The sequence below is a fragment of the Oncorhynchus mykiss genome, chromosome 28 (genome assembly GCF_013265735.2).
Source record: "Oncorhynchus mykiss isolate Arlee chromosome 28, USDA_OmykA_1.1, whole genome shotgun sequence".
NCBI classification, from domain to species: Eukaryota; Metazoa; Chordata; class Actinopteri; order Salmoniformes; family Salmonidae; genus Oncorhynchus; species Oncorhynchus mykiss.
This window is the reverse complement of record NC_048592.1, coordinates 17,893,311-17,919,828: the sequence shown is the minus strand read 5'-3', so window position 1 is coordinate 17,919,828 and position 26,518 is coordinate 17,893,311. Positions and strand designations below refer to the sequence as shown.

Genomic DNA, 26,518 nt, shown 5'->3' with positions numbered 1-26,518 from the left:
AAATAACATACTCTTTGCCAGAATCCAGACAGCCTTCACAAGAGCATTACATATTGAAATATGGCCTCTTTCATGTTTTACAACAGCAGAGGAGTTACATTTCAGAGTGCATGATATTCAGTTTCACTGGCATATAGTACGTTCTATGAGTAGTCTTAAACTGCTGTAGTTTATGTCTGAGATTATATGAAAATGGCTGGGCATTCAAACACATCTGTATCCATTCATCATCCTCAATAGCGTCACCCAGGTCTTCCTCACATTTTTGTTTTGACATGTTTTGTGTCATCGGGAACAGGCTCTATCAACCCTTGATACATTTTGAAAATCAGATGTAGAGGTTTTGTCAGACTGCCTTAAAATAGTTTCAATATTTGATGCTTCTGTCTTGTCCAGTGTTTGCTGTACAGAGAGAATAAAGTGTTGCATCTGCAAAAGTTCTGTCACGCCCTGGCCTTAGTCTTTTGTGTTTTCTTTATTATTTTGGTCAGGCCAGGGTGTGACATGGGTATTTATGTGGTGTGTTTTGTCTAGGGTTTTTTTTGTAGGTTATGGGATTGTGGTTAGTGGAGTTGTCTAGGAAAGTCTATGGTTGCCTAGAGTGGTTCTCAATCAGAGGCAGGTGTTTATCGTTGTCTCTGATTGGGAACCGTAATTAGGCAGCCATATTCTTTGAGTGTTTCGTGGGTGATTGTTCCTGTCTCTGTGTTTGTTTGCACCAGATAGGGCTGTTTCGGTTTTTCAAGTTACGTTTATTGTTTTTGTATCGTTCTTTATTAAAGATGTATAAAGATAACCACGCTGCATTTTGGTCCTCCTCTCCTTTGACAGAAAACCTTAACAAGTTCACCTCAGCGCCTTCACTTCCCTGGCTGCCTGACCCTGCTGAGACCCCTGTCACCATCTGATCCTGCCCAGACGAGGCATGACAAAGAATTACCTTGGTGTAAATTTATACATTATATTGTCCAAGAATAGAATCAATGGTTCAATAATTTAAATGACCATTATTCCCAGATCCCAGACATCAACTCAAGATGGAACTTTCTATCCATTCACTGATTGTTATAATATACTGCAAAAAATCACCTGAGCTCCATAGACTGGTCATCCCTGGCTGTCTGACCCTGCTGGGAACCCTGTCACCATCTGGTCCTGCTAAGACATGATGAGCATAGTGTTGTGTACTGACTGTGCACTAGAGGTTGATCGATTATGATTTTTCAATGCCGATACCGATTAATCGGGAATAAATTACAATTACAACAATACTGAATGAACATTGAACAATTTTATTTGAACTTAATATAATACATAAATAAAATCAATTTAGTCTCAAATAAATAATGAAACATGTTCAATTTGGTTTTAATAATCCAAAAACACAGTGTTGGAGAAGAAAGTAAAAGTGCAATATGTGCCATGTAAAAAAGCTAACGTTTAAGTTCTTTGCTCAGAACATGAGAACATATGAAAGCTGGTGGTTCCTTTTAACATGAGTCTTCAATATTCCCAGTAAAGAAGTTTTAGGTTGTAGTTATTATAGGAATTATATGACTATTTCTCTCTATACAATTTGTATTTCATATACCTTTGACTATTGGATGTTCTTATAGGCACTTTAGTATTGCTAGCCTAATCTCGGGAGTTGATAGGCTTGAAGTCATAAACAGCGCTGTGCTTCAGACATTGCTAAGAGCTGCTGTTTGAATGAATGCTAACGAGCCTGCTGCTGCCTACCACAGCTCAGTCAGACTGCTCTATCAAATATCAAATCATATTCTTAAATTATAATATAATAAACACACAGAAATACGAGCCTTTTGTCATTAATATGGTCAAATCCGGAAACTACAATTTTGAAAATAAAACGTGTATTCTTTCAGTGAAATACAGAACCGTTCTGTATTTTATCGAATGGGTGGCATCCGTAAGTCTAAATATTACTGTTACATTGCACAACCTTCAATGTTATGTCATAATTATGTAAAATTCTGGCAAATTAATTACGGTCTTTGTTAGGAATAAATGGCCTTTCAACAGTTCGCAACGAGCCAAGCGGCCCAAACTGCTGCATATACCCTGAATCTGCTTGCACTGAACGCAAGAGAAGTGACACAATTCCCCAAGTTAATATTGCCTGCTAACATACCTTTATTTTAACTACATATGCAGGTTAAAAATATATACTTGTGTATTGATTTTAAGAAAGGCATTGATGTTTAAGGTTAGGTACATTATTGCAACGATTGGGCTTTTTTCGTGAATGCGCTTTTGTTAAATCATCACCCATTTGGCGAAGTTGAAGTAGGCTGTGATTCGATGATAAATGAACAGGCACTGCATTGCAGAACAAGCTAGTTAACCGAGTAACATCATCAACAATGTGTAGTTAACTTGTGATTGTGAAGATTGATTGTTTTTTATAAGATAAGTTTAATGCTAGCTAGCAACATACCTTGGCTCCTTGTAGCCAAAAGGTCCTTTTGATGCTGCATTCACGTAACAGGTGGACAGCCTGCCACGCAGTCTCCTCGTGGATTGCAATGTCATCGGCCATAATCAGCGTCCAAAAAGGCTGATTACCGATTGTTATAAAAAACTTGAAATTGGCCCTAATTAATCGGCCATGCCGATTAATCAGTCGACCTCTACTGTGCACCATGACAGTGAAGTCTGTAGAGCTGTTTATGTCAGTTACACTACTAGCTCAGCACTGGGAATAAATATATGTTTTCAGCTAAGTCAAACAGCAGTTACCTTGCCAGCTACATCAGTCAAATATACAGTAGCTCGTTTTTTATCTGCTTGCTTTTACAACTTGGAGAAAAAGTACAACACACACAGACAACAGTTGTCTCTGTCCATCCGCATGGTCCTAAATCCAGCCGACTGAAACCACCAAACAGCCTACCCGACCGCTCTGAGGCGTCCGCATGGTCCTAAAGCACACTAATGCCGCTTTAGGTATCACAGTGCAATGATAAAACTGCGGGGGACAGAAATGCAATTTCAGAATGTGGGGGGGTTAGGTCCCCCTGTCCCCAGTGAAAAATAATATGAATAGGTCCTTTGCTTCCTGTGTGTGTGTGTGTGTGTGTGTGTGTGTGTGTGTGTGTGTGTGTGTGTGTGTGTGTGTGTGTGTGTGTGTGTGTGTGTGTGTGTGCGTGCGCACTTCCTCTTCAGTTACAGACAGTAAAGTTATATTTGACCTTGAGAAAAAAGGGACAGTGTGTGTATCATCTATAAGATTGACTGCAGGAGGTCTTTCAGCTTGTGTTACTGACAGAAAAGTGAACCCACACCCTCACTGCAGCAAACTGTATGTCTATATCTCCACAGATGTACCATCAAGTACCATGCACTGACTGCAAACACAGACATCTAGATATCCGTCATTTTGGACTTCTCAACAACAGAAAAGCACTTCCCAAACACACAGAAACATAGCTTTAATCCTGAGTCATTTCGAAAAGGCATTATTTTCAGAGGAATGCAAGCAGCAGAACCTGTCAAGGCGACAAGACGAAAGATAGTTGGTTTATGCATTTTCAACTGTTTGAATGAATTTCCAATTGAAACTTGATCCCAGAGAAAGCACCTGACGAAAAAAAATATGTTTGCTCAGAGGTGACTGTGTAATACGCATTTGGTCTGTTTGGGCATAATTGAAAGTTGATTGATTTCCTGGATGACCTTTCTAAAGCTAATTGCTCAGTTTGGGGCACAACAAACATAGATGGAGAGGAATCTAGTATGCTCTCTGTGGAATGTATCATAACCAGATATGCCTGGTTTATGAGTATGAGATATGCTTTACGGATGTAACTGAGACCGCCATGGGGGCCAGAGTGCATCAATACAGCATGCTTCATATTCAAAGATCAATAAATAAGTCCTCTGGGTAATTAATCTGTGCAAACGTAGGAAGCAACACACTTCTCAATGAGCGTGGGGGGAGGGGGGGAGGTGAAGACATTATAAGGCATCACCTTGAACTAATTGAGAGGAGGTAACAATGAACAAGGTTGGGAGACACATATTATAGTCTTATGAAAGTGCAGCTTTAGGAAGAGAAATCGTACAGCTTCAAAGTGAGGCGTCAGATTGGCGTCTCGACTTGGATGAAAAGGTATTTTTATCATCTAAACCAAAGAGTCATTTCATATCACACGTAATGATTTACACATAGGGAACTGTAAAGAACAAAGAGATGACTGTGACATTGGGAGTTGCGTTAGGATCTTGGCTGTGCATCAGTGTGTTGTTTGGTCCTTTTGGAGCAGACCTACATATGTGTGGGACCAAACATGGGGAAAATAATTTATGCACATTTCAATATGAGTGAAATTCGAAAGGTCATCTTTGAGAAAAGAGAGACTAGTCTTCAAAGAGTTGACTGAAAACCTTAAGGGTAGGCAGCGTTACATTGTCTTCAGGGTTAACGTTGCCTCAGTAACTACATTCACTATTCTTTGTCAAACGAAGGCCCCTGTGAAACCTGTATCAGACAAGACTACATTCTTCCCAACATCAAAACAAACTGACTGATAGATGGCATGAAGTTGATACTCAAAAGCTTAAGAGTGTATGAGACAGAACCTTGAGGGTCCAATTAGTGAACAGTGAAGCTGAGTGGTTCTACGGCCGTTTTTATATCACTATCAAATCATTTCTGGGTAACAATGAAGTACCCTACTGTGATTATTTTAAATTAAAATGGTCAAAATGAAACAAAAAATTGCTTCTTAGCTAAGATCAATTTCTCAAGAAAGATTTGTGCTAGGACTATCTGGGAGTGGTCTGAGTGGGGAGGGGAAATGAGCTGTTATTGGTAGAAAGGTTTGGAACTTTCCTTATTGGTCTATGAACTCATTTACCGCATTGTGGTCACCATGGAAGGCCAAAACTCCATCCCACTAAAACAGGCTGAAATCTCAGGCTCTTTTCAAACAGCTCTTACACTAAAGGGCATTATCATCATTGTAACAATTTCACAGTATTATTCCAATCTTATAGTGTGAAACTACATATAAAACAATGGAAAAATCTAATTTTTGACTGCACTGGGCCTTTAAGGGTAACATAATCAAGCACTAAAAGGACACCCTACTATAATCATATATTGTCCATGTGAGTGAATGTATTGCATCCATTCCCAACTACTGAGGAATTAAATCTATTCTTACAGGACAACATAGTGTTTATTATCTATTGAGAAGTCCTTGACCAGCCACCTGTACAGACCAACAGACAAGCAAACGAGCAGAGCAACTGAAGGCACCGAGACAGGCAGCTTTTCCCTTTTGGCTAGAGGGAGAAGTTAACCAGCGTCACCATAGAAACAAGGCTAAAAGTCTGGCATAGACCAGGACGATGTCCATTAATAAGAATGAATTCTGCGGCACAACACAACAATTACCAATGTTTCCATCCAAAAACAAGAGAGGGTGTTGTTTGAATTCCAGGGTAATGTAACCACCCTGCCAAGACGAAGTAGCACAGTTTCAGAGGAGAGTAAGGTATAAATACGTTCTATGCAATACGTTCCATGCCTCTAGTGTATAAGATGAGAAAAGCAAATGTGTGTGTGGCCAAAAGAAAGGGCTTAGACAAGTTGACCTTACTTCTTCTTGGTCTCCAGAATTGCTCATTCTCTGATATGATTTCTGAAACCAAATGCGCCTAGCACCAGTGTTATCTAGCTAGGTACTATTTAGTATTCATGGGAATATTGCCGGTTAGCTGTGAAGCACCGATAGCTGATAAGAGTGCAGGCTAGTGAACCATGAAGCATTGAGATGTGTCTCTCGTCTAACCCTTACCTCAGCCACTGCCTCCAAGAATCTGCTCTTATTGAGTTTACTTTTAAATTATTCAAACTTACAGTACTGTCCATAGCCAACAAAGAGTTTTTAGAAGTTGTGAGAGATACCAAAAAAAAAGCAGCAATGTTATTTATGTAGCTGAGCAAAGATACAGACTGTACAAAAGGCTATGAAGATGGCCAGTGTCTGTCCTTGTTGATATGTAAGTACATATTTTCATATCTTTCACATGTTTATGTCTGAAGATGCACTCTGTGATGATAATGTCATCTTTCATGTTTATACTAATTTGTAGTTTATACTGCGAGCTAGCTCCCGTTTTCAGTGTCATACAATTTTGGACATTTAGCCTTGTATTTACATCAGATTATGTCCCCTAGTACTTTGTTTATATGACCTGTAATTATATACAGTAGATGTACGCTATATTGTTTATGCGGTTATTACATTGGATTTTGCTGTTTAGAAATATTCAAGTGCATTGTACAGTTGAAGCCCTGTACTGAAGATTGCGGTGCTGTTACGTTCGTCGTCGGAATGAGGAGACCAAGGTGCAGCGTGGTGGACGAACATCTTACTTTTATTCAAACGAACACCGAAAAAACAACAAAATACAAAACGAACGTAAAGTTCTGCAGGCTACACAGCAACTATACAAAATCAAGATCCCACAAACTAAGGTGGGAAAAAGGCTGCCTAAGTATGATCCCCAATCAGAGACAACGACCAACCTCTGATTGGGAACCATACCAGGCCAAACAAAGAAATAGTAAAACTAGATTGCCCACCCTAGTCACACCCTGACCTAACCGAAATAGAGAATTAAAAGGATCTCTAAGGTCAGGGCGTGACAGGTGCTCTCTAATTAGTGTAGTCACGTTGTATGGCGCTGTATTGTCTTTTATAAAACTGGTTGTTTGGATTCTGGATGCTGATTGTACTAGGTTCCATCTGTACTGTGTTGGCTAACACAGACACACCTATGCCTACTAACAGTTCCATCTGAAAATGATCGTCCTTCAACAATTCTCCATAGGAATATCATGTTTATGCAGCTGGTGTACTGTCATTCCAGGGTCAATGTTTGACGTGACTGAGTTGACTGAATGAAATTGTATGAATTGACGTATCAAAATCAAATTGGAATGAATCACATATTTTCATTGTTATATTAATATGTTGGTAACAGTTTTATAGAAGCAAATAAGGCACGCGAGGCAGTGCTGTATCATGAATACAGTCCCCGGTAAATGGGTTGACGGAACAACGCCATTTACTTGTGACTGTATTCATGATACAGCACTGCCTCGCGTGCCTTATTGCTTAAGTATAGCATTAATTAAGCCATTATAGCCATGTTATTATTACATGAATATTGCTTCTAGTATAGTGAATTAGATATTGTATTATGTATATATCTGTCATTCACTATTGTATCTTTCTTTGTCTCTTTACTTGCAGACCACGCACACACTCTTAGTTATCACAAGCTGTCAATCAAAGCCTTAATGTGCCCTGGCCCATGTACTACATATAATGTGCTGTGCTGTTCCGTGCCTGTACTGTGAATCTTCAGAGTCATTAAACCACCTCGACAGCAATCCTCTGTCTTGTCTGTGCTCTTACCAGCACACAGGAGCTGTCCACCAAAGTCCTCAGTTACACAGACAAATGGAGAAACATTAGTGATTACATTATTCTATGATATTCAGAAGTCCAACAATTGAGTATTCCAATTGAGAATGCAAACAGCCAATACCATGCCAGCCTGGAGAATTCATTAGAACAGGAGAAGTTTGACCTTTCTCCTGGGTCTTGATTACTGGAATGTTCAGCAAGTGTTGGGTACAACCTCTGAAGAGATAGATACATCCAGAGACACTGAGTCACCTTTGAATGATCCAGCAAAAATCGAAAGACTATTAGCAAGACGTTCCTTTGACTTCCAATTTTGCATACCGGCAGCTACAGGAAAACCAAGTGAATTGTGTTAAACAATTCAGATATTTATCTTCCAACAACATCTAAGATACAGAAACTCACCAGAATATTGAGAAGTGAATACAACACTATCTATAGGGGATATTGGAAATAGAAGAACTGTAGCTCAATCTGCAGACAGACAGACACGTCGTCATTTCATCCCTTCATCAATCAAACAGTCATATTGAAATGTGATTATGTTCATGTGATGTTCTGTTGAACCTACTCAGTACACAAACACAATTTCATGTTAATCCCACCCAGGAACAAATGATCAGTGCAGACACTACAGAAATATAAATTCAAAACTATACAGAGGTCTGGGCTAAAATCAGAATCACTGCAGTTGTTAAGGTCACACACATACACACGTGGAGAGCGCACACACATGCACAAACACACAGAATGATTGCCATTGGTCCTGAAGCACTGTTACTCTGGTATCATGTTGTCTAAAAGCAACACATCGATGATGGTTCTTTATTAGCCTTGACAAGTCCAAGTATATAATATACAGAATTCTCACTCAGACATTTCTCTGTATTGACTACTCATACATTTCTCTGTACTGACTACTCATACATTTCTCTGTATTGACTACTCGTACATTTCTCTGTACTGACTACTCATACATGTCTCTGTATTGACTACTCATAATTTTTTCTGTATTGACTACTCATACATTTCTCTGTATTGACTACTCATACATTTCTCTGTATTGACTACTCATACATTTCTCTGTATTGACTACTCATACATTTCTCTGTACTGACTACTCATACATTTCTCTGTATTGACTACTCATATATTTCTCTGTATTGGCTACTCATCTATTTCCAGTTCCTCATATTTTTCTACATTAAAATATGACCGAATATTAAAACAGATGTTTAGCTTGACTATGATTTACAAAACCCCTAAAGTTAGGAATGTATGGTCTACAATGTTCCAGCCATGCAAATACGTGAAAATAGACATCAGTGAGCAGCAATATATTAACATCAGGTTGGGTAGGATTGTGTTTCTTTATTGTCATTTTTTTAAACATAAATTATGAAAGCTTCAAAAACGATTCCCATAGGACTTTATAAAACTCAATATGCAGCGGCAGCCTACTGTGAGAAAAAACAGAGTAAAGCTTTAAAATATTCTGATGTCTGCATGAGAAATCTATTAGGCTATAAAGTGTCAGTGAGCAGTGAAAAGGATCGGACCCAAGCCCTCACTGCCAGAGCAAACATCTGTAGCCTATCCTGACCGTGTCTTGAATAAACGGTGCAGTTTCTTTTCTTAAAACATATTTGAAATAGTATATTAGCATATTAGTCTATGACTTATGAATAACCCATACGCTAGAATAAAAGCCATACCTGCTCGTCTTGCTTTTGAGTCACTTTCACCGGCGCATTGGGAGAAGTCATGATAACTAACTACAGCAGTGAGATCACAGCTGTCAAGCCCAAACAGACATGTGCGGAGTGCTGCGAATCGTACCGCGCTTTCAATTTCAATGCAGAGAGAGAGAGAGAGAGAGAGAGAGAGAGAGAGAGAGAGAGAGAGAGAGAGAGAGAGAGAGAGAGAGAGAGAAAGACATAGAGAGAGAGAGAGAGACAGAGAGACAGAGAGAGAGAGAGAGAGAGAGACAGAGAGAGACAGAGAGAGAGAGAGAGAGAGAGAGAGAGAGAGAGAGAGAGAGAGAGAGAGAGAGAGAGAGAGAGAGAGCGAGCTCAAATACACACCAGTCCTCACAGATGACACCCTTTCTTGTCTTTACAGCAATAAAGGAGACAATTAGTAGAATTCAGTAAACCAATCATCACTGCACCTGACTGCATACAATAGAATAGCTTCAGTGATGAGAGATTGACATTTGGTGAGCGGTCGAGCAATTCAGCTTTGCCTCCTTCCTCTTGTGTATCATTATCATCATCATCAGCATCACACCTGTTCTCTGATCACTTCTGGACCAGGGATGCTGCTACTGAATGTGACTGATGAAACTTAGAGGGCAAATAAAAAATAATATTTCCAATATCCCCCTGCAGTAATTATATGGTAGATTGATGATGAGGGTAAAAGTGAAATGGTTAGAAGAGAAAAATAAAGATTTCTTAGGTCTTGTTTTGCTGATCGTTTGTCTTACTTTATATGAATAATTCAATATTTTTAATTGAACTTAAGAGTCATCTACACTGTGCAACTGAGGTGTTCTCTGAATGATGCAACTATGCAAATAGGGATGGAAAGAAAAGCGAGAATTACAGACACAAAAAATACAGGATTCATAAACACCATCGTTGCACTTCCGTAAAATCTTTCTAATTTTGTCTCTCTCTTACAATCTTTAATTTATTTTCTGTAAAACAATTAAGCCCAACTAATGAGACAATCGTTAATTTTTTATCACATTGACATTGTTAATTAATGTTGGCTCTGTTCCTTATCCACTCCTCCTCTCCTCCCTCCTAACTCTTCACAAGTCTTAGGCTAATGAATGTTGAACCACGTTTTGCCCGCTATACTGTCTTGTGGTCCCTGTGCTGCCATTGTGTGCAGGGCCAGTGTCTGTTGCTTTCGTGTTGTTTTCCCCATAGTTCTCATGGAAGCACACAGTTCTGTCATTCAACCACAGAGCCTAATTTTAGAAGTCTGCCAGCCCAGCCCTCACCTCCTCCCCAATGAGCTGTGAGGACTGAGGAGCCTTCCGCTCTGAGACCTAGTGTGTCACTACCTATTCAGCTCACTTTGAGCAGCCAGCACCCCAGCCCTATCGCCAGCACTGAATCACGGGTCTGCATTGTTGGTGAAGTTGGTTCAAGGTTTAAGAATGACCTTGGTTATTAGCCTTTTATTATTATGCTTTGCAGGTTGTTCTTTATCCATTTAAAGTGGTTCCAGTTGTTCATGCATCCATTTAGATCCACAGATTATGAGCCACTGGTGCTACAGAATTGAGTGCGAATTTCAAGAAGTTTAAAAGATTGGACTTTTCCTAACTTTATAAACTACTAATCATGTAGTCCGGTGGTCTGGTAAATAATATTGTGTACTGATTTCATTGATAAGAATCTAATTTATTTGCAGGTTGAGGGAACACATATCCTCAACTCTTGAGAGAGATACTGAAGGAGAGCTGAAACTTCAACTACAAAGTAATAACAACAAACATTTATACAGGTAATTTAGTCGAATTAATATGGCCTCCAGTGGGGTTACTGCTGCATTCTGATTAGCCAAGATTAATGTTTGTGATGCTGACCATTGACAAAAGGTATTTTTGATAATGATTCAGTGATCTGGTGGTCCCTCTTTTGATGCCCCCATTCAGAGGTCAGAGAGTAGTCGACGGTGACCAGTCTAACAAATGGGGCTTAGTTTTGGGAACGTTATTACTTCTCCTCATTATTTTTGAGCTATGCAGACAACGGTAATGGGTCTTGAATGGATTACACCTCTCAAACCAATCTATAAACATGTGTTTACTCTTCAAGACCTCAGAGAACAAGCTGAATCATTGTAATGATGTTTATACTAATTACTAAGCAGAGTAGGCACCTCCTCCCGTCTCCTAAAGATAAACATGGTTTTATAAAGCATACATGGAAATCTAATTTAACGAGTGTAATTTATTTATATATATTCCATTTATCAGATTTACGTATGGGTGGCACATGAATTCTAACCCTGTTGATGCAAACTGTCAATCAAAGCCTTAAAGTGCCCTAGCCAATGTACTACATACAATGTGCTGTGCTGTTCTGTGCCTGTACTGTGAATCTTCAGAGTCATTATTAAACCACCTCGACCACAATCCTCTGTCTTGTCTGTGCTCTTACCAGCACACGGGAGCGAACACAGAGTAAAACCTAACATAAAGAATATACGGTCCAACTGAGCCATACATGGCCACATTTATGAAGCACTCACAATAAATACACATAATTAATATCACCATTCTACAGAGGATTCTTCAAATCAAATCAAACTTTATTTGTCACATACAAGAATACAAGAAGTGTAGACTTTACCATGAAACGCTTACTTACAAGCCCTTAACCAACAGTGCAAGCCCTTAACCAACAGTGCAAGCCCTTAACCAACAGTGCAAGCCCTTAACCAACAGTGCAAGCCCTTAACCAACAGTGCAAGCCCTTAACCAACAGTGCAAGCCCTTAACCAACAGTGCAAGCCCTTAACCAACAGTGCAAGCCCTTAACCAACAGTGCAAGCCCTTAACCAACAGTGCAAGGGGCTGCGTGTGGCCACGCAGCCCCTTGAGAAACACTGCTGTATAGTAGTACTCCTACATGCAGTATAAATAGTTTTCGTTCCTTCCCATCAGACACTCTGTTTGTACTGGGCTGCCTGCATCTCACTCACTTTAGATATCTGTAAAGGGAGATCCCGGTAGTACAGCCTGCATGCCTGCCTCTCACGGTCCTGGAAAGCATACTCCCTGTTAATGTAGATTCAGAGCCAATCTCAGCAGAGCGACTGCCCTCTTGCACCAGTCAAATGTGGGGAAATGGTAAACTCGCCCCTCTAGAGAGTAGAGTAGGGAACATAAGCCTGACTCAGTGATGGGAGCTTGAAATAGAAACAAACCACTATTAGTGAGGAACCTGTGTAGGCTATATGTGTGGGTAGGTGACAACTCCATGTATAAACATATTTCCTAGTTCTATAAACATAGTTCACTCCTAATATTGATTCAAAATATTGATGTATTGTGTTTGAGGCTATATAGGCTCAATAAAGCAGATTATTTTACCTTCATTTAATGAGGAAAGTCCGTTAAGAACAAATTCTTATTTACAACGGCCTCCCGGGGAACAGTGGGTTAACTGCCTTGTTCAGGGGCAGAACGACATATTTTTACCTTGTCAGCTCAGGGATTCGATCCAGCAACCTTTCAGTTACTGACCTAACGCTCCAACCACTTGGCTACCTACTGCCCCGTATTAACATATTCCCTTTTCCAAACTTGGACTGCTTGAATCAAATCAGTATTTTTTGCAAAGAGAAAACATCAATGTGCCTCATAAAATTAGGCTATTGGAATCATACCTAAATAACATTTCATCAGGGAGTGTGTGTTTATTCAAAACGTATTTTAATAACAACATAATAAACGTTTATTTATGGACAATGTTGTCATGGAAACTAAGTACAGACGTAATGTGCAGTGAAAAAAGTCACCTTGAGCTACTCCGGAACGAGTCTAGTCAATATCTGCGTTTTCATAAAGCATACGGTAAAAGCAAAACCATAGGATTGTTAACCCTGGCGGCACAGACAGCCAGGTAAGACAACGGTGAGAACTGGGAAACTTCAGATAACGCTGGAATGTGTGGATAATTTATCTGACGGGGCCATACTTCAGTGACATCAAAGGTAAGATGACAGGAGAGGTATTTCAACATTTCAGCCCCACCATGAACAATAGGGATGGACAGCATTTTTCAGAACCAAAAAATTGTAAACTGTGGACAGCTCCCATTGACAGATATCAGCACCACATGAGATGGACAGCTTAATTGACAGATTTCAGCACCACATGAGATGGACAGCTTAATTGACAGATTTCAGCACCACATGAGATGGACAGCAAATGTACGCTTCACTGGCAGCAGTGGAAGATTTCAGCAGATCAGTGCAAGGTAGCTCCTTCTATAGCTCCTCAAATCAATCAAACATAGCTTGTCATAACCAAACAACTATACTCATAATCTGTTTGACATCTGTAGCATACACTATGCAGCATACACTATTTGAAACAGGTTGTTGCTTAATTAACAAATGTACAAAATGGTAAATAGATCAAAATGAATAAATCTCATAATTAGGGAGGAATTCAGAATACTGCAGTGACACAATGCAAGGTGTCTAAGACTTAAAACGTCTCTCTCTTCACCCTGTTTTCTGTTACTTCCATTAATACATGCCCTCTAATCATTCACTCTGTGCACTCTGAAACACTGCTAAAAGATAAAGCACATGGATCCTAAATATTCCGTTTCCTCATCATTATTTATCTGGAAACACGTTGCTCTACGGACAGAGGGATGTGGTTGCATTTGGACCATAAACACTGAATTCAAAACAAAACACTGCCGATACAGTGGAGTGGGCTAGACAACAACAGACAGGCCGAGCCAAACGACAACAGAGCCTCAGACACAGTGACGGGTGGAGGGATTGATTATCACAGCCTAGGTAGGTGCCTGGCAACATCTATCTTCATCCTCCAGCAGACAGGGGGGGAGCAACAACAGAAGAGACAATCACATTTAATTGGAGAACTCTAACAATGATGGTTCAGGGGAGGCCAGGGGAGACTGAAAATGAAAATAGCATTAGGCATCTAAGCATGCATACACAATGGCTGTCTGGCGCTACATTTTGGTTGATTTATTCCTATTATGTTTCCTCTTCGTCCAAGAACACAATTATTGCTGTGGTCCTAACACTAGAACCTTCATATTGTGTTGACCAGCATGTCAGTCCACAGTGCTACCCCAGCATGTCAGTCCACAGTGCTACCCCAGCATGTCAGTCCATGATCAGTCAGTCCACAGTGCTACCCCAGCATGTCAGTCCATGATCAGTCAGTCCACAGTGCTACCCCAGCATGTCAGTCCATGATCAGTCAATCCACAGTGCTACCCCAGCATGTCAGTCCATGATCAGTCAGTCCACAGTGCTACCCCAGCATGTCAGTCCATGATCAGTCAGTCCACAGTGCTACCCCAGCATTTCAGTCCATGATCAGTCAGTCCACAGTGCTACCCCAGCATGTCAGTCCATGATCAGTCAGTCCACAGTGCTACCCCATCATGTCAGTCCATGATCAGTCAGTCCACAGTGCTACCCCATCATGTCAGTCCATGATCAGTCAGTCCACAGTGCTACCCCAGCATTTCAGTCCATGATCAGTCAGCCCACAGTGCTACCCCAGCATGTCAGTCCATGATCAGTCAGCCCACAGTGCTACCCCATCATGTCAGTCCATGATCAGTCAGTCCACAGTGCTACCCCAGCATTTCAGTCCATGATCAGTCAGCCCACAGTGCTACCCCAGCATGTCAGTCCATGATCAGTCAGCCCACAGTGCTACCCCATCATGTCAGTCCATGATCAGTCAGCCCACAGTGCTACCCCAGCATGGCAGTCCATGATCAGTCAGCCCACAGTGCTACCCCATCATGTCAGTCCATGATCAGTCAGCCCACAGTGCTACCCCAGCATGTCAGTCCATGATCAGTCAGCCCACAGTGCTACCCCAGCATGTCAGTCCATGATCAGTCAGCCCACAGTGCTACCCCATCATGTCAGTCCATGATCAGTCAGCCCACAGTGCTACCCTATCATGTGTGCTAGCTCCGTCCAGTGATCACCAAGGGAAGCCAACACTTGCATGTTGGTCAGCAGCCTTTAACAAACATGTGATCATTTAATGAGCCAATCTACATAGTGGAGATACGTTACCACTTATTCCTGACACAGGCAGTTCAGCTATTGATGCAGAAACTGAAACATACTACGGTAAAATCCCATAAATAGCAGGATTACAGTAAGAGTCCCTGGTTGAAATTGTTTCCACTTCACATTTACAATAGAAATGCATTCACCTCATGCATGACATCTTGATTCAAATGAGATGATCTGACTAAAATGGGTGAACTAAACACGTAAGGATGGGGATTGGATGGTCATTAATGATTAGTAATGTGTCTCGAAATTCCTGTCTGTCACGTGAACTGATGGAGATGGTGGTCACTTCTAGAGAGTAAAGTCACATTTTAAATAGCTCCTGTACTGTACTGTCTGGTCTTAACTTTCCTAGAGTTGATAGGGACAAACCTGTCTAGACTGATGTTACATAAAGAGCCATGTCACCATGGTAACTGATGACCAGCTGTACAGGGTCATTAAAGAGACAGACAGAGCAAGGAGTGTGCGGGGGAGAGGAGATAAAGGCCATGCCAGCGGTGTGATAGCTGGTCATTATCATCATCTGCTCTCCTCACTCCACTGACATCACAGTCCAAAGGGTATCTGTACCCCCGCACACTGACCTGAACCCCCACACATTGACTCGGTACCAGTACTCCCTGTATATAGCCTCCACATTGACTCAGTACCGGTACCCCCTGTATATAGCCTCCACATTGACTCAGTACCGGAACCCCCTGTATATAGCCTCCACATTGACTCAGTACCGGTACCCCCTGTATATAGCCTCCACATTGACTCAGTACCGGAACCCCCTGTATATAGCCTCCACATTGACTCAGTACCGGAACCCCCTGTATATAGCCTCCACATTGACTCAGTACCGGAACCCCCTGTATATAGCCTCCACATTGACTCAGTACTGGAACCCCCGGTATATAGCCTCCACATTGACTCAGTACCGGTACCCCCTGTATATAGCCTCCACATTGACTCAGTACCGGAACCCCCTGTATATAGCCTCCACATTGACTCAGTACCGGAACCCCCTGTATATAGCCTCCACATTGACTCAGTACCGGTACCCCCTGTATATAGCCTCCACATTGACTCAGTACCGGAACCCCCTGTATATAGCCTCCACATTGACTCAGTACCGGAACCCCCTGTATATAGCCTCCACATTGACTCAGTACCGGAACCCCCTGTATATAGCCTCCACATTGACTCAGTACCGGTACCCCCTGTATATAGCCTCCACATTGACTCAGTACTGGAACCCCCTGTATATAGCCTCCACATTGACTCAGTACCGGAACCCCCTGTATATAGCCTCCACATTGACTCAGTACCGGAACCCCCTGTATATAGCCTCCACATTGGCTCAGTACCGGAACCCCCTGTATATAGCCTCCACATTGACTCAGTACCGGTACCCCCTGTATATAGCCTCCACATTGACTCAGTACTGGAACCCCCTGTATATAGACTCCACATTGACTCAGTACCGGAACCCCCTGTATATAGCCTCCACATTGGCTCAGTACCGGAACCCCCTGTATATAGCCTCCACATTGACTCAGTACCGGTACCCCCTGTATATAGCCTCCACATTGACTCAGTACTGGAACCCCCTGTATATAGACTCCACATTGACTCAGTACCGGAACCCCCTGTATATAGCCTCCACATTGACTCAGTACTGGAACCCCCTGTATATAGACTCCACATTGACTCAGTACTGGAACCCCCTGTATATAGCCTCCACATTGACTCAGTACTGGAACCCCCTGTATATAGACTCCACATTGACTCAGTACCGGAACCCCCTGTATATAGCCTCGTTATTGTTACTTTATGGTGTTACTTTTTATTTTATTATATATTTTTTACTTTATTTTATTTAGTAAATATTTTAAATCAAATAACATTTGATTTCATTTGATTTGACCTGTCTTCTACAATCCAGGTTGCAGACAACAGCCCCTTTAAACCATCTATGGCCAAACACACTATGCACTTTCTGTGGCCGAAACAACGTTGAGGTCTATCTTAAAGGACAGATTAGACCTTTTGGCTTGTATGTTAAAGGTGTGTGTGCGTGGATGTGTGTACTCATGCTCATGGACAAAATAATTGCTGTATAAAGAACTCACCAACTCAATGCGCAACTGCAGCCCACTCATGTAACACACAGAGTGTGCCTTCAAGCATTCCCCGAATTAGACCCTGTGGATCAATGAGGTAGTTGTGAAGCGTCTCAAGGTTCCGATGCTGTGGCTGCAGGAAAAAACAACCTGTTCCCACGGTAACCACCAGACTAGGTCAACTGTCTGACAAATCCAGGCATAGTTGACAGTCTGTCACGTTCCCTACGCCCTTTGGCGTCACTCCATCTGGCCGTCACTGACCGCCCCCTCGCCCGACCTTCCCTGGCTGTTTGGATTTTCACACCGCGCACCTTCACTTTACAATTGGCAGCAAGCAACACCTTCATGAGCTGCCGCTCCATTCCAATTTACCATGTGCATATTAGCAGAGTGAAAGCACTGGAGCAGCTTCATATCCCATCCACAGCTCTTCTGTTCTACACCTTGGCAGGGGTATACCGGTACCCCCTGTATATAGCCTCATTATTGTTATTTTATTGTATTACTTTTTAATATTTTTTTCTTTAGTTTATTTGGTAAATATTTTCTTAACTCTTTCTTGAACTGCATTGTTGGTTAAGGGCTTGTAAGTAAGCATTTCACGGTAAGTTCTACACTTGCTGTATTCAGCGCGTGTGACAAATAAAGTTTGATTTGATTTGAAGGTCTGAGAGAACGTTAAACGAGCGAGATGGAGGAGGATGGGGGGGGATTGGCATAGTTCATCACAGTTAATCTGTATTCTAAAAGGCCGTCCATTCAGTGCTGTAAAAACATGCAGTTCCATCTGTCATGTAATAATGAGAGGGAGAGAAGTTTCGAAAAGAGAGTTTGAGTAGGTGCCTTTCTCACCGCTCAGTAATTACAGAGAGGTCTATGAGTCTATGGCTCCTTCATCAAGCTCATTATCTCATTTTTACCATCAGGGGCATTTCGCAGGGAAATCATTAATCTGCCACGAATGTCTGTCTCTCATACACTCATATGCGCATGCACACACACTCACTTACGTGTGTATACAGTACACGCGCACACACACGCACAGTACGTGCACACACAAGTATGTACTGACGCACACAAACACGCACGCAAAATGCACACATACATGCAAAGACACACACGCACAGTGCGAATATCCAAGTGTCATTTCATTGAGTAGATTTTTTGTCACCTTGTGTGTAATTGCATGACTTTTTGTACAGCGAGTATAAGAGTTTGATGTGAGAGTGCCTTTAGGTACAAAGCAACTTTTACAAAGCTTTGTGTGTGTTCAGTTGTGGAGTGAAACATTTTGGTCTGATGATTGCAGCTTTACACTGTTACGGAGGGCTCTGCTCACCCATGTGTAGTCTCTAGTCCCCATAATAAACCAACACAGGCTTGGAGCCCGACTGCATAATCTCTCACTGGTTTTGTTTACTTATGTTATGACTCCACTGATGGCTCCTTCGTCTCGTGCTTCTCTCCTATCCTCACCTAGCGTGGGGAAAGCCAGGAGCAGACAGAGAAATGTGCCATCTCTTCCATCTCAGTTATGAATATTTCATGAAATAAACTTTAGTGGAATAGTTTAGTTACAAGGGGAAAAAGACCCAAGAGGACCTCTTAGCAATGTACTGCAACGTAATCAAACAGTTGTTGTTTTGTCCAAATGGGTAGTAAGGGTATTAACCAAAACAGTTCAATCAAATCGAAGGCAATCAAACTCTTAAACTCAAATCATGACAGAAGAAACATCACTAAATCACTGTAGCTTTTATGTTGAGTCCATTGAAAGCCAGAAGAGGTTTTCCAAATAACATGAACAAGTGTTTCAGAAGCAAAACACCAAGAATTCCAAAGACACCTGGGGCCTGTTCAGCATGGTGCAACGTTACAAAACGGTCAGATAGAAATGTACTGTGTAGAACACATACAGTATGTTTGTCTTTCAGGTAGAATAGGGAATCGTGTTGGTCAGCAAAGGTAAAACGACCTGCAACATTCACCTCACTAAATCCACCCCTGATCCACACACTCTCTTCATCATGACTCAGCACTCATTAAAGGGCCATTAACCCATCTGCTGTTATAGTGACATAAACCAGACTTATGGGCCTCATCAACTTTATTCCTCCCCATCAACTGCTTACAATAGAGCCGTAAAACACGAATGAAGCCAAAGGACCTTTAAAATCAAAGCTATTTATTGGCAAGTAGTTACCATGGTAATCTAGCATGGAGTGAGCACAACAACAGCAATAAAATATGAATGAATAGTAACAGAGGGCTTTGCAGTGGCAGGTCAAGGATATAATACATTATCTACAGCAGAAAAACATTGCCTGTCAAACGTAGTATTCCAAACCTGACAATGACCATAGGAGTTGGCAAAACAGCACAAACAGATCTCGGACCAGGCTAAAAGAACGTGCAGCACTTCAGGAATAAGATGAAATCCAGGTGAGACTCAAGGAGCAGAAAGTTCTTGATCAATTGTAAAACACAAGTTAACAGAGCCTGGTTCGTGTCTGTATGTGAGGGGAAATGAAGCTAAATATATCCTGGGGCAGAGTCAAGGGCATGACGAAGAATATATCCATACAAAATGTCCTCCGTAATTACTGTTCAACGAGAGGAAGGAGCATGGTCAAGGATAACCATAGAACCCCACATAGGGTTGGGCATAAAGGAGAATCCGGTGTAGGCCAATTCAACGGTGTAGACTAAGGATTATATCAAATTTAATCCTTAAAAAAAAAGTATTATCTCTGTGTGAAGTTTTAAGAGCCCCGCTCACATTCGTACTCAGCTCTCTCTCATTCAGTCAGGGGTGCAACTTTGGTTTTAGAAGTGGAGGGGACAAATATATAAATATATATATATATTTTTTAAATTATCCAGTCGGATAAACACTCCAAACCCGACTGCTCTGAGGCGTCTGCATGGTCCTAAAGCACACCATTGAATCGTTTTGTATCATATTCCAATGATAAAACTGTGTGGGACAAAAACACAATTTTAGAATGTGGGGCGGACATGTCCCGTCCCCGTCCCCAGTGAAAGTTGCGCTCCTGCATTCAGTAGTAACATTACCTCTTCTCTACAGACTCTACAGACGAAAACACCCCCAAACACACAAACATGACGCAAACAATGTTTCACAGATCAAAGATAATCCCACTTCTGAACATCAATGAGACACACAGCATCGTGGCAAAGCCAAATCTCTCAGGAGCTTGGACATAGACACATGAAATGTTCAGTCATATCACAAAATCAAAGCAACAGAGGTGACAAAACCCTGGGATGTTGCACTGGAAATACCAACAGATCAGTATCAGCACGAGGTGATCAAAATTACAGAGGATATAGTCTCCATACATGAGACCTCATAGCACCTAGTCAAACACCGCACCTTGTCAGCCTATTTTGGCCAATCGCCTGCTGACATTCGTATCTGCTCAGAACTGGAAGTGTATGTCGAGGAGCAGCCAATCGTTTTACAGTTTGGTCAGGTACAGTTGAATCACAAATGAGGCAATATGAGGTCCATGCACTCTGGCAAAATATGGAGCAGCTCTTAGCACCAAGAGACCTTCATTGGAATAGTAATACAATATTAATCAGGCGAATGCATTAGACTAAGCATTGTACATGTATTAAGATATGCATGAGAGGATTTCCAATGGTTGAAAAAAAAAACATGTTTTTTACAAAGGATGAGAAGGTCTAATTCACTTGGAGTCATAATAACCATAAAACATAAAGCTTTACTACATACTTTGAGCTGGGGTGTAATCATTACTCTCTAATCATTACTCCAAATATTCTGGTTTGCAACAAAAACCAGAGTTGCTATTGGACAGATTCAGTTAGGTCCCTCTCTGTTTGCTCAATCTGTCCAATTGAAACGCTAGGAATGATTTGCAACTGTTTGGAGTAATGTTAAGGTATTATCTAAGAGAAGCACATTGCAGAAACGCGATTGTTTACCACAACTTCTACCCATGGACAAGGTCCATTATGATACACTGTACATCCCTACCCACTTAATGGATCCTTCGCTCTAAGTGTCCTTTGGGGTATTTCAAAACTGTTAAACTATATTTGTGAGAAGGCTGGGGGCTCTGAAATGTCCCCACACGGTCTCTTCTAGCTTACATGGCAGGGCCTTCTTCAAATAAAAACACGTTTTTTTCAGGTAAGAATTGTTCTTAGTACTGTTTTTCTTTTCGAAGCTAAGAAGATTATTAGGACAACATAACGACTCCTTTTATGTTAGCTTCTCCGTACAATACCTTCGTGCCCACCTAGCTTTGAATTTCAGCAATAAGGCCATCTGTGTTGCTACAACAGTAAATACCCAGCCCCTATTATCTCGGCTGGGGAAGCATTGTTTTTAATTACTGTGCAACTTGTTTCTGGAATGTGCAGCACCATTGTTTACATTCCATTTATTTTATGTGCAATAAAATATAGAGAAGTGCACCAAAGCTCATTTGTTGGAGAACCATATATCTTCAAAGTGAGAATGCGACAACAAACACCTGAAAGGTTTGACTGAGGGAAAAGGATAGATCACGCTGACAAATGTCTCAGCTATCTGAGACAGTTAATAGCAAGTCATAACACCCATGCTTCAACCAATATACTAACAATCTTGGTAATAAGTCAAGCTAACACAAAATCAGGCCATCATTATGTTCCCCAATCCATACAAATCCATCTACAAAGCCCTAAATATCAGAGAAATAAAAATCTAGGAACATCAAAGTTGTCAAAGCTATAAATTCACACCAAGAACAAATGTACAAGTATAGGGGCCAAACTCACCTTCCACACTCTTTCCACTCTGGATAACTTGCGAGTTTTCATTCCAAGTGTTAGGAAGGGCTGTTAGCATGAGCCAGAGACTGAGCAGAGTTATATGGACTGGCTGAGTGAAGCTGAGTCAAGATCTGTCCATAGTGGAGACACACCTTAGCCCATCATGGTGAGAGCCTTCATACACTCAGCGATTCAGCATAAAATCCCCAAGCCTCACATTAACAAACTGAGTGTGTGTGTGTGTGCATAAGAGTGTGTGTGTGTGCTAGAGAGTATGTTTGCTCAGCAAGACACAGCCCTCATTTCTCAAGTGTAGACAAGCGTCATCGTAAGGACCCCCTGTTGAGCTAGCCAACAGCGGCTAGAATGTGACATCCATCCTATCAAACTAAAGCAGGTCAGGTCAGTATACAGAGGGACTCTACAGTATAAGATAGAACAAGCTGTCTGACGGCTACGAATGGCCATTCACACACACACACACACACACACACACACACACACAATGCTGAAACACAACACTATGGGAGTCTATGGGACATAGACAGCCGGCCAGCCCAGCAGCCATGCAGGCTCTCAGCTCAGCATCCTCTCTTTCACAACAATCAGCACTAAGTCACTTACCAGGGCCATTATCTCACTCTCCCCATTCAGCCAAGATCAGCATAACACTCCACACCACACAGCAACAACCCAGCCACTTTACAGCTGCTCTATACCCTCTGTGGGCGGGATTTTTATCCTTTCTACTTACGTGTCCCTCTCCTTCTCATCTACCAGGGGGAATTCACCCCAACTGCGGGGTCGGCCATCTCTCACTCACCGTTTATGAATGCAATTAAACAATGGTCCATACTGAGCTAGGTTTAGCTAGGCTCAGTGGTGGCTGTTTGTGTCTTAATGGGTTTAATAGAAATGCATTGGTACTGTACAAGGTAGAATAGAACTAGTAGTCTTCTCAATCACCACGGACTACCAACACAACACTGTGATTGCTATCAGTGCGAATAAAAATGTAACATTGTAAGAGTCTGACATGTTCTGATATGTTACTTTAGTCTTTATGAGTGTAGCATTTAGTGAAGTAAGGATTCATCCAGACATGATAGAACTGTTCGCTTCAAATTAGAGTAGTGAAACGGCTCTACTCAATAAAGAGTTGTTTCACACTGAGACTCGACTGTCCTCTGGTCCAAGCACCGCTCCATTACCCACACACTAACTTGCCAGTTGTTCACAACCAATGTTCCCTCTAATTCTTTTGGCACTTAGCAAATTTCAGGTCTGCTGAGCGCAAACTGAAACATTGTGAAAATTCTGTGCAGCTTCAGGTACGAGTTTACTGTGAACACTGAGGCTGTACCTGCTTTAAGTTCCAGTTATAACAGTGGCCAAGTAGGCTACTGTGGCTATTTGATCATAATGTAGGTCTATCAGAGTGGACTACCATCAAAAACAATGGAGAAAATGCATCCCATAACATTTTAACATGGAAATAGCTGTTTTATTATTCAGCCTACAGTAGCAGCCAATGTGTTGTGTTCAATGTAGGCCTACATTCCATGAGACTTTTGAAAAAAATAATGCAGGGCTTGACATTATCCACTTGTCCTTCAAACAAGGAGGTGACTGAACATTGTGTTGTTTGATGCAAGAATCCACTTTACAAAATACATTCATTATTATTTCCATACCATTATTACAGAGAATCAGACAAAGTATGCTACCAAAACAAATCAAATGTTATTTGTCACATACACATGGTTAGCAGATGTTAATGCGAGTGTAGCGAAATGCTTGTGCTTCTAGTTCCGACAACGCAGTAATATCCAATGAGTAATCTAACCTAACAATTTCACAACAACTACCTTATACACACAAGTGTAAAGGAAGGAATAAGAATATGTACATAAAAAATATATGAATGAGTGATGGCCGAACGGCATAGATGCAGTGGATGGTATAGAGTACAGTATATACATATGTCACGAACCGGCTCAAAGCCCGTAACAAAGGGAGACAACGTGGAGATAAGTAGTAACAAAATATATATTTATTAACTAAAGCAACTAAGGAAAATATACAATGGTGTGTGTAATCAGTAATCAGTAGTGTAAGTGAGTGTTTTGCATGCAAGAATGTGATAATGCAGGGTGTTGAAAGGTGCCAAAGCAAACAAACAAAAGGCCACCAAGAACCACAACACAATCTACAAAGGTGTCTGCATGGAGAGAGTCTCCTCCATGAATGTGGAAGAGGTCTATTTATCCTGGGCGACACCGGGCCCAGGTGTTTCCCATGAAGCTGACGACCCTCTCAACTCCGCCCACCGGCATCCTAATAAGGAAACAAGAACAAAGACAGAATACGGCAGACAGAGTGGGAGGGTCGTCACACATATGAGATGAGTAATGTAGGATATGTAAACATTATATGAAGTAGCATTGTTTAAAGTGGCTAGTGATACATTTATTACATACATTTTTCCATTATTAAAGTGGCTGGAGTTGAGTCAGTATGTTGGCAGCAGCCACTCAATGTTAGTGATGGCTGTCTAACAGTCTGATGGCCTTGAGATAGAAGCTGTTTTTCAGTCTCTCGGTCCCTGCTTTGATGCACCTGTACTGACCTCGCCTTCTGGATGATAGCGGGGTGAACAGGCAGTGGCGGTTGTTGTCCTTGGTGATCTTTTTGGCCTTCCTGTGACATCGGTGGTGTAGGTGTCCTGGAGGGCAGGTAGTTTGCCCCCGGTGATGCGTTGTGCAGACCTCACTACCCTCTGGAGAGCCTTACGGTTATGGGCGGAGCAGTTACCGTACCAGGTGGTGATACAGCCCGAAAGGATGCTCTCGATTGTGCATCTGTAAAAGTTTGTGAGTGTTTTTGGTGACAAGCCGCATTTTTTCAGCCTCCTGAGGTTGAAGAGGCACTGCTGCGCCTTCTTCACCACACTGTCTGTGTGGGTGGACGATTTCAGTTTGTCCGTGATTTGTACGCCAAGGAACTTAAAACGTTCTACCCTCTCCACTACTTTCCCGTCGATGTGGATAGTTTTGTTGAAGTTGAGTGTGAGGTTATTCACCTCCTCCCTGTAGGCCGTCTTGTCGTTGTTGGTAATCAAGCCTACCACTGTAGTGTCGTCTGCAAACTTGATGATTGAGTTGGAGGCGTGCATGCCCACGCAGTTGTGGGTGAACAGGGAGTACAGGAGAGGGCTGAGAACGCACCCTAGTGGGACCCCAGTGTTGAGGATCAGCGGGGTGGAGATGTTGTTACCTACCCTCACGGAAGTGAGTGCTACGGGGCGGTAGTCATTTAGCTCAGTTACCTTAGCTTTCTTGGGAACAGGAACAATGGTGGCCCTCTTGAAGCATGTGGGGACAGCAGACTGGGATAAGGATTGATTGAATATGTCCGTAAACACACCAGCCAGCTGGGCTGGGGATGCCGTCTGGGCCTGCAGCCTTGCGAGGGTTAACACGTTTAAATGTTTTGGTCACGTCGGCTGCAGTGAAGGAGAGCCCGCAGGTTTTGGTAGCGGGCCGTGTCAGTGGCACTGTAGTGTCCTCAAAGTGAGCAAAGAAGTTGTTTAGTCTGTCTGGGAGCAAAACATCCTGGTCCGTGATGGGGCTGGTTTTCCTTTTACAGTCCGTGATTGACTGTAGACCCTGCCACATACCTCTCATGTCTGAGCCGTTGAATTGCGACTCTACTTTGTCTCTATACTGATGCTTAGCTTATTTGATTGCCTTGCGGAGGGAATAGCTACACTGTTTGTATTCGTTCATGTTTCCCGTCATTCCCGTGGTTTGGGAATGTTTTAATAGACGCTGTGGGTACGACATCGCCGATGCACTTGCTAATAAACCCCTTAGCCCTTATTTTCTTTTGTAGAGTAGGTCAGGGCATGACTGGGGGTTAGTCTAGTTTATTATTTCTATGTGAGGTTCTAGTTTTGTTTTTCTATGTTGGTGATTTTGTATGATTCCCAATTAGAGGCAGTGGTTGTCATGTACTGTCATGTTGTGTCTTGTCTCTGTCCTTTCCCTTCACCCTGTCTCCCTCTGCTGGTCGTTGTTAGGTTACCTTTTCTCCCCCGCTTTCCCCCAGCTGTTCCTTGTCTCCTCTAACTACCCATTCACCCCGTTTCCCACCTGTTCCCTTTTTCCCTCTGATTAGGTCCCTATATCTCTCTCTGTTTCTGTTCCTGTCCTTGTCGGATTCTTGTTTGTTGTGTTTCATGCCTGAGCCAGACTATCGTCATGTTTGCTGTAACCTTGTCCTGTCCTGTCG

At 42.0% G+C, this 26,518-nt stretch overlaps 1 protein-coding gene across 3 annotated transcripts in view; it reads right to left on the bottom strand.

Annotated features, from left to right (window-relative positions):
• LOC110508657 (dipeptidyl aminopeptidase-like protein 6) overlaps positions 1-26,518 on the bottom strand; it is a 119,140-nt gene that overhangs the window by 67,039 nt on the left and 25,583 nt on the right. The window contains exon 1 of one of the 3 annotated variants that reach the window (XM_036966513.1): positions 22,232-22,569. The exons of 1 other annotated variant lie outside the window; for it this stretch is intronic. In XM_036966513.1, coding sequence (XP_036822408.1) covers positions 22,232-22,273 — 42 coding nt within the window. In that variant the 5' untranslated portion in view covers positions 22,274-22,569. Of the gene's footprint in view, positions 1-9,181; positions 9,303-22,231; positions 22,570-26,518 lie in introns of those variants that run through there. One more of the 3 variants, XM_036966511.1, reaches the window with a different exon arrangement.